This window comes from Garra rufa, chromosome 19, assembly GCF_049309525.1.
Source record: "Garra rufa chromosome 19, GarRuf1.0, whole genome shotgun sequence".
Classification (NCBI taxonomy): Eukaryota; Metazoa; Chordata; class Actinopteri; order Cypriniformes; family Cyprinidae; genus Garra; species Garra rufa.
Window position 1 is genome coordinate 5,230,411 of NC_133379.1, and position 15,176 is coordinate 5,245,586.

A 15,176-nucleotide genomic window follows, 5' to 3' on the forward strand; every position below is an offset into this window, starting at 1 on the left:
CATGTCAGTAAAACAGTGAAAGGAATTTAGTGAAAGGAATTTATTCACAATAAGATTGCCACAATAACATTTATACTTAATATTTTTCCTTATTTTCCTTATTTGATTTATATATTATGTATTTGGTTTTACATTTCAGTGAATAAAAACAGATCAGAGATAAAAGCCTATATTTGACCTTTTTAAAAAAGCCTCCATTTGACCAAATAAAACTTGTAGTGAAAATAACATTTTAAACATTAATAGAAATAAATAGAAACAATTGTTAATTAATTGATTTCATACTGCAAATGAAATATAAAAATAACAATTAAAATTATTTATAATTTGAATAAGATATATTTAACTTTTCTTAGTAAATATTAAAATGTGATAATTAATATTGCAAAATTACAGTATTTTTGGAAAATGATGCGCAACAAATAGTCTGTTATGATATTTACAGCTGAGGTCAAAAGTTTACACACTGCAAAAAATGCTTTTCTTACTTAGAATTTTTGTCTTGTTTCCAGCCAAAATATCTAAACATTCTTAAATCAAGAAGGATTTTCTAGACGAGTAAAAATTATTGTCTTGTTTTCAGAAAAACAAGTCAAAATTAAGTGTGTTTTTGCTTGAAACAAGCAAAATAATCTGCCAATAGGTAAGAAAAATAACCTTGTTTTCTGTTTGAAATAAGATTTTTTTGCTTACCCTATTGGCAGATTATTTAGCTTGCTCTAAGCAAAAACTCACTTAATTTTGAAAATAATTTTTACTTTTGTAGAAAATCCTTCTTGATTTAAGAATTTTTGGACATTTTGACTGGAAACAAGACAAAAAATATAAGTAAGAAAAGCATTTTTCACAGTGCATACACCTTGCAGAATTGCAAAATGTTTACATATAGTCCAAAAGAGAAAATAATAGCTGTATTTATAAAAAAAACCCCGTTCAAAAAGTTTACATGCTTGATTCTTAATACTGTGTTGTTACCTGAATGATCCACAGCTGTGTTTTTTTTTTGTTTAGTGATAGTTGTTCACGAGCCCCTTGTTTGTCCTGAACAGTTAAACTGCCCGCTGTTCTTCAGAAAAATCCTTCAGGTCCCACAAATTCTTTGGTTTTTCAGCATTTTTGTGTATTTGAACACTTTCCAACAATGACTGTATGATTTTGAGATCCATCTTTTCACACTGAGGACAACTGAGGGATTCATATGCAACTATTACTGAAGGTTCACACACTCCATGATGCTTCAGAAGGAAACACGATGCATTAAGACCTGGGGGGTTAAAACTTTTTGAATTTAAAGAACAGGGCAACTTTTTAACTTATTTTGTCGTCTGGGAAACATAATCTTCTGTAGCTTCTGAAGGGCAGTACTAAATAAAAAATATGACATTTAGGCAAAATATTTTTTTTTTTTTTTACACATCTTCATAGTGTTCAAAAGTTTTCACCCCTGGCTCATAATGCATCGTTTTTCCTTTTGAAGCATTAGTGAGCGTTTGAAACTTCTGTAATAGTTACATATGAGTCCTTTATTTGTCCTCAGTGTGAAAAGATGGATCTCAAAAACATACAGTCATTGTTAGAAAGGGTTCAAATACACAAAAATGCTGAAAAACCAAAGAATTTGTGGGACCTGAAGAATTTTCCGGAAGAACAGCAAGCTGTTTAACTGTTCAGGACAAACAAGGGACTCATTAACAACTATCACTAAACAAAAAAACTGTGGATCATTCAGGTAACAACACAGTATTAAGAATCTTTTGAACTTTTGAATGAGATCATTTTTATAAAATTATTATTTTCTTTTGTGGACTATATGTAAATGTCTTTTATGAGAAAAATCTTATTCAGGTCAGTACTACATAAAAAAACAACAACATGCATTTTGTGTAATTCGTCTTATTTTGGTAAAATAATTAACATTTTGAACATTCTGCAAGGTGTATGTAAACTTTTGACCTCAGCTGAACATAGATTTTTTCATTTATCTCAAATTTATCTACATTGACTAAAATGTATTTACCTTTATAAAACCTTATGCAAAATTGTTGTTATTGGTGAAAAAAACAGCCATTGTTTTTGTAAAAATTCTAAATATTTATTTTTCCACTCAGTAAATATTATTTTTATTTTACTGTTTAGATGGGCATAGTTTTCAAATTAAGCAATATTTTTATAATAGATTTTCACCAATTAGGACTAAAATCTGCACATAAAGATTGTAGTAGTAGGTATGGTAAAAAAAGTTTTAATAAAACCCTGAGAAAAAAATAGTACCTAGTTAGTACAATTTTATTGAGCTACAAGAAAGTATAAAGTATTCTATTTAAGCTGCTAGTAAATTAATGACTTCAAACTAATCTGACAGAACCATTTCCTCATAATATTAAAACAAAAAAACTAGTCAGCTGATCCATCACATTGTGTGCTAGAACTAGTTTAAAGTGGTTTACACTGCCATCCTGAAGAGTCTTATATCAAGCATCTCTGCTCAACCAAAGGAATCAAATTTCTACCTTGGCTTGTTCCCAGAACTCCTCTCGATTGATTTTCTTCATCTCGATCTCTGCATTTGTTTTCTGGTAGGTGGTGCCCTGCGGTCAGGAGGAAAGGGGAAATGTGAGTACCGGCCATTTCAATTGGACAGCTAACTACAGACATACCAAGATGTTGATCCAAGGGAGGCACTATGGGGACAGTTTGTTTCTTCTCCAAACATAAAATCACACACTCAATAGGTAACACTTTACATTATCACTTCATTTGTTAACATTAGTTAACTACACTAGCAAAAAAACAAAACAAATAACAATACTCAATACTCCGTTAATTTATCTCAAAGGTGTACAAACTGGTTTTGAGATTAGATTACACTAACATTACTTTGTGCTTGAATTAGTTTGACAAAGAAGTATACGAATACACTTGTGGAGACGTCATTCAGATAAGTAAGCAAAACAGCCGGAAGGATCTTGGTTATTTTAAAAGTGTGTGAATCAACTCAGTGTTTCGCATAGTACAGAAACAATCATTGTTTCAGTTCCTCTGTATCAACAATGCAGCTCTAAGAGCTCTTTCCTCTAAAAACAGCAACAAGGCTGTGCCCTTGTGTCAGACATCACACTATTAGAGAGCCATTCACAGACAACTTGATTTGACCCCTTTCCACCAGCGTCCGTATGCACGTAAACAAGCCCACACACACACACACACACACACTTCGGCCCCCTTCTTTTCCCTTAAGCAGCCCTCCTGTCACCAATCACGCACAACGTTCTCTGTGTTCTCCTCGTCCTTCATTCGCAGGCGGCTTAGCACTGGACTGGCCACTGGAGCCGTCCCATTGGTCAGCCTCTGTCCGATGGCCAAGGGGTCGATGTCGTCCATGCTGCTAGCGTTCACAATGACGTCAACACCCTGGAGAGAGAAAAAGAGCATCAGTAGTACTGCTGCGCACACACGCACGTCACCTGGCAACCAGCATCAACCGTGCATTTAAATGACGAGCCCTGTTTCAAGTCGCTGTGGCATACAGCCTGATTGTCCCAAGAGTGTCAGACAAAAGAAGAAAGTCACAAAAGCATCGGGCTTACTCCAAAAGGCATCAATGGTGCTGGGCATGGACAAACTCTAAGTCTTCCTTATCCTTGACTTGCGAGAATGATAGACAGATATGTTTGAAAAGTGTTTCTGAATTAAAGTTCAGTAGCAAAAATTATTGGGTTCGGTTCATTTGTAGCATTTTCTATTAATTAAAATGTTTTAGTAAAAATATAAATGCAGGTCCGTTACAACTTAAAAGTTTGAAATGTTTTTTAAAGAAGTCTCTTCTTTAAAGAAATGCTCATCAATGCTGCATTTATTTGATCAAAAATACTGAAAAAAAAACAATAATACTGAAAAATGTTATTACTATATAAAATAATTCCTGTGATGCAAAGCTGAATTTTCATCAGCTGTTACTCAAGTCTTAAGTGTCACATGATCCTTCAGAAATCATATTAATATGCTGATTTATTATTAGAATTATTAGTGTTGGAAACAGTCTTTTTTTCTGGATTCGTTGATGAATAACAAGTTAAAAAGAACAGCATTTATTCAAAATATAAATATTTTCTAACAATGTAAATCTATGCTATCACTTTTTATTAATTTAACACATCCTTGGTGAATAAAATTTTCTTTCAAAAAAAGAAAGAAAAAAATTACTAGTGTATATTCTTGGAAAATATTTTTATTTGAAATAAATGCTGTTTAAAGTTTAAAGCTGTATAAATGCCGCTTTTTAGCTTTTTATTCCTCAAAGAATCCTGAAAAAAGTATCACAGGTTCCAAAAATTTTTTTTTGTCAAGGATCATGTGACACTAAATACTGGAGTAATGATGTGGAAAAATTCAGCTTTGATCACAGAAATAAATTCAATTTATAAGGTATATTAAAATAGAAGAAAGTTGTTTTACATCGTAATAATATTTCACAATATAAATTTTTTCTGTATTTTTGATCAAATAAACACAGCATTGATGATAACTTTACATTAAAAATCTTATTGATCCCAAACTTTTGACCGGCAGTGTAAATATTTAAATATTATATTTAGTGTAAATTGTTTACAGTATAACAACAGTATTGCTATATTAAAGGGATGGTTCGGAGTAGAATTGACTTCATTGCTATGCACTCTGAAGCCCATCTAAATACCCCATCCGAAGTTTTTTTTTTTTTTTACCTTAGTCAAACATTTATGGAGATATTAGAGTCACAGGAGTGAATGGTACATGTGATGTATCTCGTAAATTGCACCACTAAACGTGCAAGTAATCTTACCAAACTTGTACAGTAGTGTAAATAGGTTATGTACTCACAAAACGCTGCATCAGAACATTTGTAAGTCCACCATGAGTGTTTTAAAAACACGTTTTACCCGAGAACTACTAGTCTCAGAAACTACAAGTCGACGTCACTTCCCTGGTTTGAAAAAAGCACGTAAAAGTCCTCCTACTACATCTGTGTGCATGTCAACTCGTAGGAGGACTTTTACATGCTTTTTTTCAAACCAGGGAAATGACGTCGACGTGTCGCCATTTGTAGTTTTTGAGACTAGTAGGGATCGGCTAAAACGTGTTTTTAAAACACTCATGGTGGACTTACAAATGTTCTGATGCAGTGTTTTGTGAGTACATAACCTATTTACACTACTGTACAAGTTTGGTAAGATTACTTGCACGTTTAGTGGTGCAATTTACGAGATACATCACATGTACCATTCACTCCTGTAACAAGCAATTCGAAAAACTCTAATATCTCCATAAATGTTTGACTAAGGTAAAAAAAACTTCGGATGGGGCATTTACATGGGCTTCGGAGTGCATAGCAATGAAGTCAATTTGTCTCCGAACCATCCCTTTAATGCATAAAAATGAGTATATATTATTTTTAGTGAAAAACAGTGGAAAATTTTTAAAAATTATTATTTAAAAAAAATAACACAAACACACCTAAAAAAACAATATTTTATGTAATTTCAGAGCAAATACACAACTATCAAGATGTGTATATACTGTAGGCTAAAAAACTGAGATATTATGGGCTATAATGTCCTCCCTAATTATAAATGTAGAAGATTAAGTAAATACCAATAGGTAGCACTATATATAACAAAATCAACACTACAGTTCAAAAGTTTGTGGTCGGTAAGATTTTCAAAAGTCTCAACAAGGCTACATTTATTTGATCCAAAATACAGTACCAACAGTAATATTGTAAAATATTATTACGATTAAAAATAATTAATAATAATATTAATAATTAATAATAATTAATAATAATTCATTCTTCGGTGTCACATGATCCTTCAAAAATCATTCAAATATGTGACCCTGGACCACAAAACTAGTCTAAACTATTTGAAATTGAAATTTCTGTTGGCTGAAAAAACATGCTTTCCATGTATAGATGTATGGTTTGTTATAATAGGACAATATTTGGCCAAGATACAACTATTTGAAAATCTGGAATCTGCGGGTGCACAAAAAAAAAAAAAAAAAAAAGGCAAAATATTGAGAAAATCACCTTTGTGCAGATAAAGTTCTTAGCAATGCAAATTACTAATCAAAAATTAAGTTTTGATATATTTATGGTATGAAATGTGCAAAATATCTTCATGGAACATGATCTTTACTGATTTTTGGCGTAAAAGAAAAATTTATAATTTTGACCCATACAATGTATTTTTGGCTATTGCTACAAATATACTACTTAAGACTGGTTTTGTGGTCTAGGGTCTTTTTAAAAAAATAAATCTTACTAACCCAACCTTTTAAACAGTAGTGTGCATTTTCAAATCATCAATCACATTAATGCAAGAATGAGTTCAGAATAACTATGTACAGTACAGTATGTAAATATGAAGAGATGACTATGAATCAGTATATATGATGAGAAGAAAAATGAGAAGTAAATGCATTTCGGCTTTTCATGCAAGATAAAACAAGTCTTCAATGTGTTTTTAAGTATACAAGAGTGTTTGTGTGAGCATCACAGCATACTGAGCAGGACCTCTAACTAAGCTTTTGTAAGAACATCAAACAAACCGACTATATCTAGTTCATGTGTGTTCCTCCGACATAGCTGCACGAATGCTTCCATTAGTCTTTTCAGTAGCTCAAAAAGAGCAGCCAATGAGTTGACTAGCACTTTAGATCAATTCATTCCTGATAGCACCGTCTCTCTTTCAACCCAAAAGCACAATCTCGGTGGCGGCCTTGGCCGTCTCGCTGATGTTTCATCGTAGAGTTTCTCTACCTCAATACCTCTATTCTTTCTCTCTCTCTCTCTCTCTCTCTCTCTCTCTCTCTCTCTCTCTCCTTTTCTCGCCCACGCACCCACGTTGAAGAGATTGAGAGATTTGAAAAGCAGAGCGGCCCCCCATTCAGATCCCTCACACCGACAGACACCTCCAACACAATAGCCCTGAAGAGGGCCGTGTTAGTCATCTAGAAACATCTTCTGCTGCATATTACAAACTGTTAAGTACATACACACACATGCAGCAAACCCCACAAGAATCTGTGGCCCACCCACATGACTTGTGATTTACTCTTATCTGCTGGAACACAGGACTGAATTGCAGCTAAAGAGCAAGCTGTTAAACAAAGCCATACAGCAAGATGATGGTATTGAAAAGCACTAAAAACATTATGTTGGAATTCATGCATTATGAGTCAAAGTTTGAGATTTACACTTCAAAACAACATCAGAAACAGCAATTACGTTTCAATGGATGAATTTCACAAAAACAGGTCCAGGTGCACTTTTTTTTTTTTCACTGAATAGAAGCAAAGAAAACACAAACGGAATTTAAATGCATACACTCTAAAGACAAATAAATTAAATATTTAAAAAAAATCAGTATAACGATTTCATGTTTTTTTTTTTGTAAATGTTTTCTATGGAAGCCCATTTCTGCCGTAAAAAAAATGGTAATTGCGACTTTTCTTCTCACAATTCTTTTTTCTCAGAATTGTGAGATGTAAACTCACAATTATGTGTTATAGTTACAATTGCAAGACATTAACTCTCACATATTCTGAGAGATAACATCAGAATTGCGAGATATAAACTCACAATTCTGACTTTTTAGTTTATATCTTCCAATTGTAATTTTTTTTTTCTCAGAATTGCAAGTTTATATCTTTATAATTAGGACTTTATAACACTCATTTAGCCTTTTCCACACTTCCGTGTTTCTGGCTTCCAGATTGGCGCTGAAAGGGTAAAAGTTTTTCCGGTGACAGCAGCGGCCGTACTTAAAGGTGCAGTGTGTAGATTTTTGCGGCATCTAGTGGTGAGTCTTTTGAATTGCAACCACTGATCTATATAATGACAAAAATAATTATTCTCTATTATAGATCAGTGATTACAACCAACGGTTTATTCCACCGCTCACCCCTCCCTTTACAGAAGCTACGGTAGCCGCGCAGGATTAAGATGTCGTCGTTTTAGACAGCAAAAAATAATGAGGTTTCTTTTAAAACATAATTTAGGGAATTCTATTTACTTAATCATTCAATAAAAATATGTTATTGTGAGTATTATTGTTACTTGTTCATCATTGTGTCAGTGTTTTTCACAAAGAACAACAGTGATGAAACGCGATCTGAAGAACAGTTTGTCCGTTCAGGGCCACTGTAGAAACATAACGGCGACTTCCATGTGAGGGGACCCGCGGTGTATGTAGATATAAACTGATAATTCTAAGGTAATAAAAACATAATGGTTAATTAAGTAAAGTATTTATACACCCCTGAAAACATAGTTATGTATATTATATTTCATTTCTGTCTAGACATCATCTTAAATATTACACACTGCACCTTTAACAAGAGTAAGTTCGGGAATCAAAGTCTATTTTTACAAAATAGATACTATGATATATACCGGTGTTTTACTCTACAAAGAGCAAACATTTCCTTTTTGTGTCAGCTTTGGGTCATCACAAATGCTATGTTTATTTAATTCTGAATGTTGGCACTTATAATTCAGGCTAATTGCTTTTTTTTATTCTGAGAACATATTTTTTGATCCTCAAAACCGGAATTTATAACTCGCAATTGAGAGTTTATATCTTATAATTATTAGGAAAAAAGTCTGAATTGTGAGATATAAAGTAGCAATTATCTTTTTTTTTATTCAATGGCGTAAACAGGCTTCCATAGTTTTCTTACTACAGTATTTCAAAGATAAAATAAAATATTAATAAAAACGTTAATTGTATGCATGTACTGTAAATAAAAATGAACAAAAAGAAAAAAAATCATTTTAGATGCATATATTTAGTATAAAAAATAACGTAAACACAATATTATTTTAATATTATATACTGTTATAATTACGTTTCAATGGATGAATTTCACAAAAACAAGTCCAGGTGCACATTTTTTCCCCACTGAATAGAAGCAAAGAAAGCACAAATGGAATTTTAATGCATACACGCTAAAAACAAATAAATTAAATAAAATAAAAAAAAATCTGTATAACGTTTCCATGTTTATTTTGTAAAAACATGCTTAGATTATTTTTTACTTGGATTTTGTACTGTTTTCTATGGAAGCCCATTTCTTTTTTCTCAAAATTGTGAGATGTAAATTGCGTGTTACAGTTACAATTGCAAGACATAAACTCTCATAAATTCTGTGAAATAACATCAGAATTGCAAGATATAAACTCACAATTCTGACTTTTTCTCAGAATTGCAAGTTTATATCTTGCAGTTGGAACTTTATATCACTCAATTAGCCTTTTTCACACTTCTGTGTTTCGTCTCCACGGCTGTACTTAAAATGAGTTAAGTTCGGGAATCAAAGTCTATTTTTACAAAATAGATACTATGATATATACCGGAGCATATATCTACAAAGAGCAAACATTTTAAAACTATTTAAATGTAATTTTTAAATGGGTGATATTATTACATTATTTATAGAAAATATATTTTATTATTCTGTGAAATACGACTTTGAATAGAAAACAGTAGAAAATAATATTGTGTTTACAGTTTGTTTTTATACTAAATATACACATCTAAAATGATTTTTTTTTCTTTTTGTTCATTTTTATTTACAGTACATGCATAAAATTAACGTTTTTATTATTATTTTATTTTATCTCTGAAATACCGTAGTAGGAAAACTATGGAAACCCGTTTACGCCACTGAATAAAAAAAGATAACTGCTACTTTATATCTCACAATTCTGACTCATCTTGTCTGGAAATAATTATTTTCATAAAAATATGCATAAATTAAAGACAGGGTGTGTCAAATGAACTTATATGAAATATAAATACTTTATAATTTATAAAAATATATATATGTGACCCTGGACCACAAAACCAGTCATAAGGTTAAATTTTACAAAACTGAGATGTATATATAATATGAAAGCTCAGTAAATAAGCTTTCTATTGATGTATGGTTTGTTAGGATAGGAGAATATTTGGCTGAGATACATCTATTTGAAAATCTGGAATCTGAGGGTGCAAAAAAATCAAAATCCTGAGAAAATCACCTTTAAAGTTGTCCAAATTAGGTTCTTAACAATGCATATTACTAATCAAAAATTACATTTCGATACATTTACAGTAGGAATTTTACAAAAAATCTTCATGGAACATGATCTTTACTTAATTTCCTAATGATTTTTGGCATAAAAGAAAAATCAATAATTTTGACCCATGCAATGTGTTTTTGGCTATTGCTACAAACATACCCCAGCGACTTAAGACTGGTTTTGTGGTCCAGGGTCACATATATATTTTTTACATTATAGTAATGAGAATTAGACTTAATTGTCACCAAAATAAAGTTAAAAAAGATATAATATAATATAATCTTCTTTAATAATTTCCAGAGTATTTCTCATTTCTTTCATTTGATTTTGTGGTGAACTCAACCTGCCCTAGACCAGGTTTCGTGAGATTCACCCAACACTAACAAAGAAAATTGTTTTAGATGAATCACATTTCCTTTCCAGACAGTTTTCAAAGAAATAAAAATACAAAAATGACTTTGAAACCTAATAGCTAACTCTCCTCGCATGCACAGAGCAGAGATGATGTGGAAATGACAGTGACAGTGGAGTCGTGTGTCTCTGAAATGGGTCATTACCTAATTTAGAAGAGAAGAAAAGATTTTTGTTTTACCTTGGGGAGACCCACCTGGAAAAACTCAGCTATGGTAGCTACATGACTGGCACATGCACACTTCCTGGCATCAGGCACATCCTCACCAACCTGAACACACGTTGTCATAATTGTGTTTATTAAAAGAATACAACAGTAGGGTATACATTAAAAACTGTCTAGCACAATACTGGCAATATATGTACAATCTTGGGAAAAAAGGTACAAAAGCTGTCACTGAAGATGGTGCCTTTTCAAATGGTACACCTTTCATTTTAGTAAACTGAAGGTACATTTTAATACATAAAGGGTACATATTAGTAGGACTGCTTTCTATCGACTAATATAATGATTTATCGTTTAATCTAAATGACTTATTTCCCACAATAAAATCTAAATTTTCCTTGAAAACATTTTATTTTTAATAAAATCAATTAATTGGAGATGCTTTTGATTATCAAAACTTAACAGAACCGTTAAAATGGAATCCAGAAAAGTAATGGAAAAGAATTTGGTAAAAAATACAACTGTAAAACTCAATTCTTTGGACAGGCTTTTTGATTTAAAAAATAATAATTTAATTTAAGTTTTATTGCCCAAAACTGTTGAAATGCATAATGTATTATAAACATTTAATCTAATGTACATTACACATTATAACAAATGGCTGCAGAGGGCCCCAATGGACTAACGATTGTTTTTATACTTAACTGCTCAATCTAATCTTTGTTTAATATTGACTAAACAACATTTAAGTCAAATGTCCAATTAATCTTTAATATTTGGCCATATCTTTACCACAGAAATGCCATAGTCACAGTAATTTATTGAATATGTGGATATCAAAACGTGTAAACTCAAGGTGAGGGTTTAAACTTTTATTTTGAAATCATGATGAACACTTGTATTCTCCTGAGTTTGCAAAGGTTTATAAATGATTTACCTTACAAATCTGATAAAATGGCGCATATTGCATTCCCAGATGAACGGTAATAAACCCAAACTCACAATGACATGCAGTGATTGAGTCTGAGACGTTCTACACATGTAAATGATAACAGTTCCTGTGAATGGAGCTGCTGTGAGATGCACGTACAGTCAAACCCGGAATTATTCATACCCCTGGCACATTCTGACTTAAAGTTACTTTTATTCAACTAGCTATTTTTTTTTTTTTGACCGAAAATGACACAGGCTTCTCCCAAAAGATAATAAGATGATGTACAAGGGGCATCATTGTGGAAAAAAAATATTACTCATCTTTTATTTACATTTGAACAAAAAGTGGCATGTCCAAAATTATTCATACCCTTCTCAATAATCAATAGAAAAGCCTTTTTTGGCTATTACAGCAATCAAACGCTTTCTATAATTTCTGACCAGCTTTTTGCATGTCTCCACTGGTATTTTTGCCCATTCATCTTTAGCGATGAACTCCAACTCTTTCAGGTTGGAGGGTCTCCTTGCCATCACCCTGATCTTTAGCTCCCTCCACTGATTCTCAATTTAAGTCAGGACTCTGGTTGGGCCACTGCTAAACGTTAATGTTTTGTCTGCTAACCATTTCTTCACCACTTTTGCTGTGTGTTTTGGGTCATTGTTGTGCTGAAATGGCAAGGCACCACTGGTGCCCAAGGCCAAGTTTCTCTGCAGACTCTACCTGATGTGTCCTCCTTGGTCTGCGTCTGTGGAACCCAGCGGTGTGCAGTGTCCGTTGGACTGTCTGCCTTGAGATGTTGCCACCAGCAGAGCCCAGATTCATCAGGATGGCCTTAGTGGTGATCCTTGGATTCTTTTTTACCTCTCTCACTATCCTCCTGGCCAGCACAGGTGTCACTTTTGGCTTCCGACCACGTCCTCTGAGATTTTTCACAGTGCGGAACGTCTTGTATTTTTTAATAAAAATCTTTGCACTGTAGCCACTGGAACTTCAAAACATTTAGATATTGTCTTATAGCCCTTTCCTGACTTGTGAGCAGCCACAATGTGCAGGCACAGGTCCTCAGTGAGCTCCTTTGTCTTAGCCATGACTGTCCACAAACCAACAGCAGAGAGCTTCTGTTTTTCACTGATTAAAACAGCTGTTCCCAATGAATCAGGGTAATTAGGATGCTTTAGAACAGCTTGGACTATTTGGAATGGTATAGAACTTTGGATTTTCCCATAGACTGTGGCAGTTTGCAAAGGGTATGAATAATTTTGGACATGCCACTTTTTGTTCAAATGTGAATAAAAGCTGAGAGATATTTTTTTCCACAATGATGCCTCTTGTACATCGTCTTATTATCTTTTGGAAGAAGCCTGTGTCATTTCCGGTCAAAAAAAACTTGCTGGTTGAATAAAAGTAACTTTAAGTTACTTATAATTGACGCATGTATATTAAACCTGCATCGCATATATTTATTTAACTGAATCTTAGCATTTGTGAATTCACAGTTATGCTCAATTATGATTTTTAAATGGGTTTAATATATAATGCAGCCTTGGAATGCATTCTAATAATGCTTTTCATGGATTCTCGTCTGGGAAATGTGCCACTTCCGGTATTTTGCCGGTTACTCGACACGGGCAAAATTAAATCGACGATTTTTAAAAAACAAATAGTCGATTAGAATCCTACATTCCTACATATTTGTACCTAAAAGGTACAGCTTTTAAAGGTACTTTTTCTGAGAGTCTAATTGTCTCATAGCGCTCTCTCAGTTAGTTACAACCACTGCATTCAGAAAACCAAACCCTAATAATCACATCCTTAAACCTTAAATTGAGGTGAATATTGTGTTCCTCTGGTCCCAAGATGTGTGTTTCCAAGGCAACAATACATTTAAAGAGATATTGTCACTTAAACAATTCAACTAACAACAGGCAGACTTCTCTGATCAGCACTCATTGAAAATAATCAAACTCACACAATTTAAAATAATTGCTGTGACATAAAGGGGTTAGCACTAAGAACACAAAGTACAAAACACGCTTGTAATTAAATGAACATAAGAAAATAATCAAAGCATCTAAGAATGTCTTTGTTGTGTGCAACAGCCAGTACTTTGCTGTTTGCAATTGTATGCACTTCAAAATGGTGCCAACTTCAAAATGGATGATGTAAATACAGTATTTATGCTTGGAGGCTTGTTTTTATATTTTATCTACTCAAAGCAATATTATCAAGTGATTTAGCCATAATTTTTGCCATCCAACTCATGTTTAAAAAAATCAAAGCGCTTCAAGCCACTAACTGTTATACTGGCCCATATCAGCCTAACCGCAAGCTAACAGAACATGTCTTTTAATCTAATCTTGGATTTTTAGCAAAATACTAATTTCCTAACTACTAATTTAGGACTGTGGGGGCTTGACTTGGGGTCATGCTCCCACCACCATCACAAAATTATTTCCTGCTTTTGAATGATAAAAGAACACATGTCTGATTTGAGGGCAGCACTGATGTGGATTGACTGTGGTTATGTCGGCTGCTGTGTCTTTGCTGACCTCTGGAGCTAGTGTTCTTGCTAACGGGTTTCAAAATTCACTAAACGCAGGTTGTTGCGTCATCTCACCCAGTTGATGAGGATGTAGCGTGGCAGGGCTGCGTTGGGCTCCTTCAGGCTGCAGAAACCGTACATGATCCGAGTGTTATCGAAGTTTACTGCAATCTCTGTCAGACCGCCATCTATAAAACACAACAATCACACTGTTTAGAAAGAAAAGTCAATTTTTGTGTACTAATTGCAAAAATGTAAAAAAAAATCTTTATCAGAATATTGCCATTTTGGCCTGACCACACAATAGTACATCTAATCAAGTAATTTCAACATCTAATCAAGTAATTTCATAACTACTAATTCAGGATTGTATGGGCGTATGTGTGGGTCCATCAGAAAATTATTTCCAGCCTTTGTAAGATAGTTGTTAGACCTATTTTATTTAGTACTCATTGCAAAATAATTAAATAAATCAATATCAAAGTTAAGTATTAAAACAACCTTAGACATACAAAATATCCATTAGATTTTAATTTATATTATAAATTAGTTTTTTCTTTCAAGCATAAACCTAACTAAAATACCACTGGAATACAAAAAAGGAATGTATTCAATTGAAAATAAATTAAGATCTTCTCTAAACACAGTAAGTTTATAAACTACCAGTCTAAAAGAATTTTATTAAATTTTTTTAAAGAAGTCTCTTCTGCTCACCAAGCTTGCATTTATTTGATTTAAAGTACAGCAAAAACTGTATAATTTTGAAATATTTCTACTATTTAAAATAACTGTTTTCTATTTGAATATATTTTAAAATATAATTTATTCCTGTGAATTCAAAAATGACTTTTTAGCATAATTATTCTAGTCACATCCTTCTAGAAATTATTCTACACTGCAAAAAATGCTTTTCTTACTTAGATTTTTTGTCTTGTTTCCAGCCAAAATATCTAAAAGATCTCGAATCAGGAAGGATTTTCTAGATGAGTAAAAACGATTGTCATGTTTTTAGTAAAAA

General features: G+C 32.8%; 1 protein-coding gene across 7 annotated transcripts in view; it reads right to left on the reverse strand.

The window, feature by feature from the left end:
- Positions 1-15,176, reverse strand: part of dbn1 (drebrin 1) — a 100,563-nt gene that overhangs the window by 18,585 nt on the left and 66,802 nt on the right. For 5 of the 7 annotated variants that reach the window (XM_073824236.1, XM_073824240.1, XM_073824239.1 and 2 more), the window contains exons 3-6: positions 14,234-14,346; positions 10,698-10,787; positions 3,265-3,411; positions 2,511-2,588 (exon numbers count right to left, since the gene is read on the reverse strand). In XM_073824236.1, the coding sequence (XP_073680337.1) occupies positions 2,511-2,588; positions 3,265-3,411; positions 10,698-10,787; positions 14,234-14,346 (428 nt within the window). The remainder of the gene's footprint in view (positions 1-2,510; positions 2,589-3,264; positions 3,412-10,697; positions 10,788-14,233; positions 14,347-15,176) is intronic. The other 2 variants (XM_073824241.1, XM_073824238.1) reach the window with 1 other exon arrangement.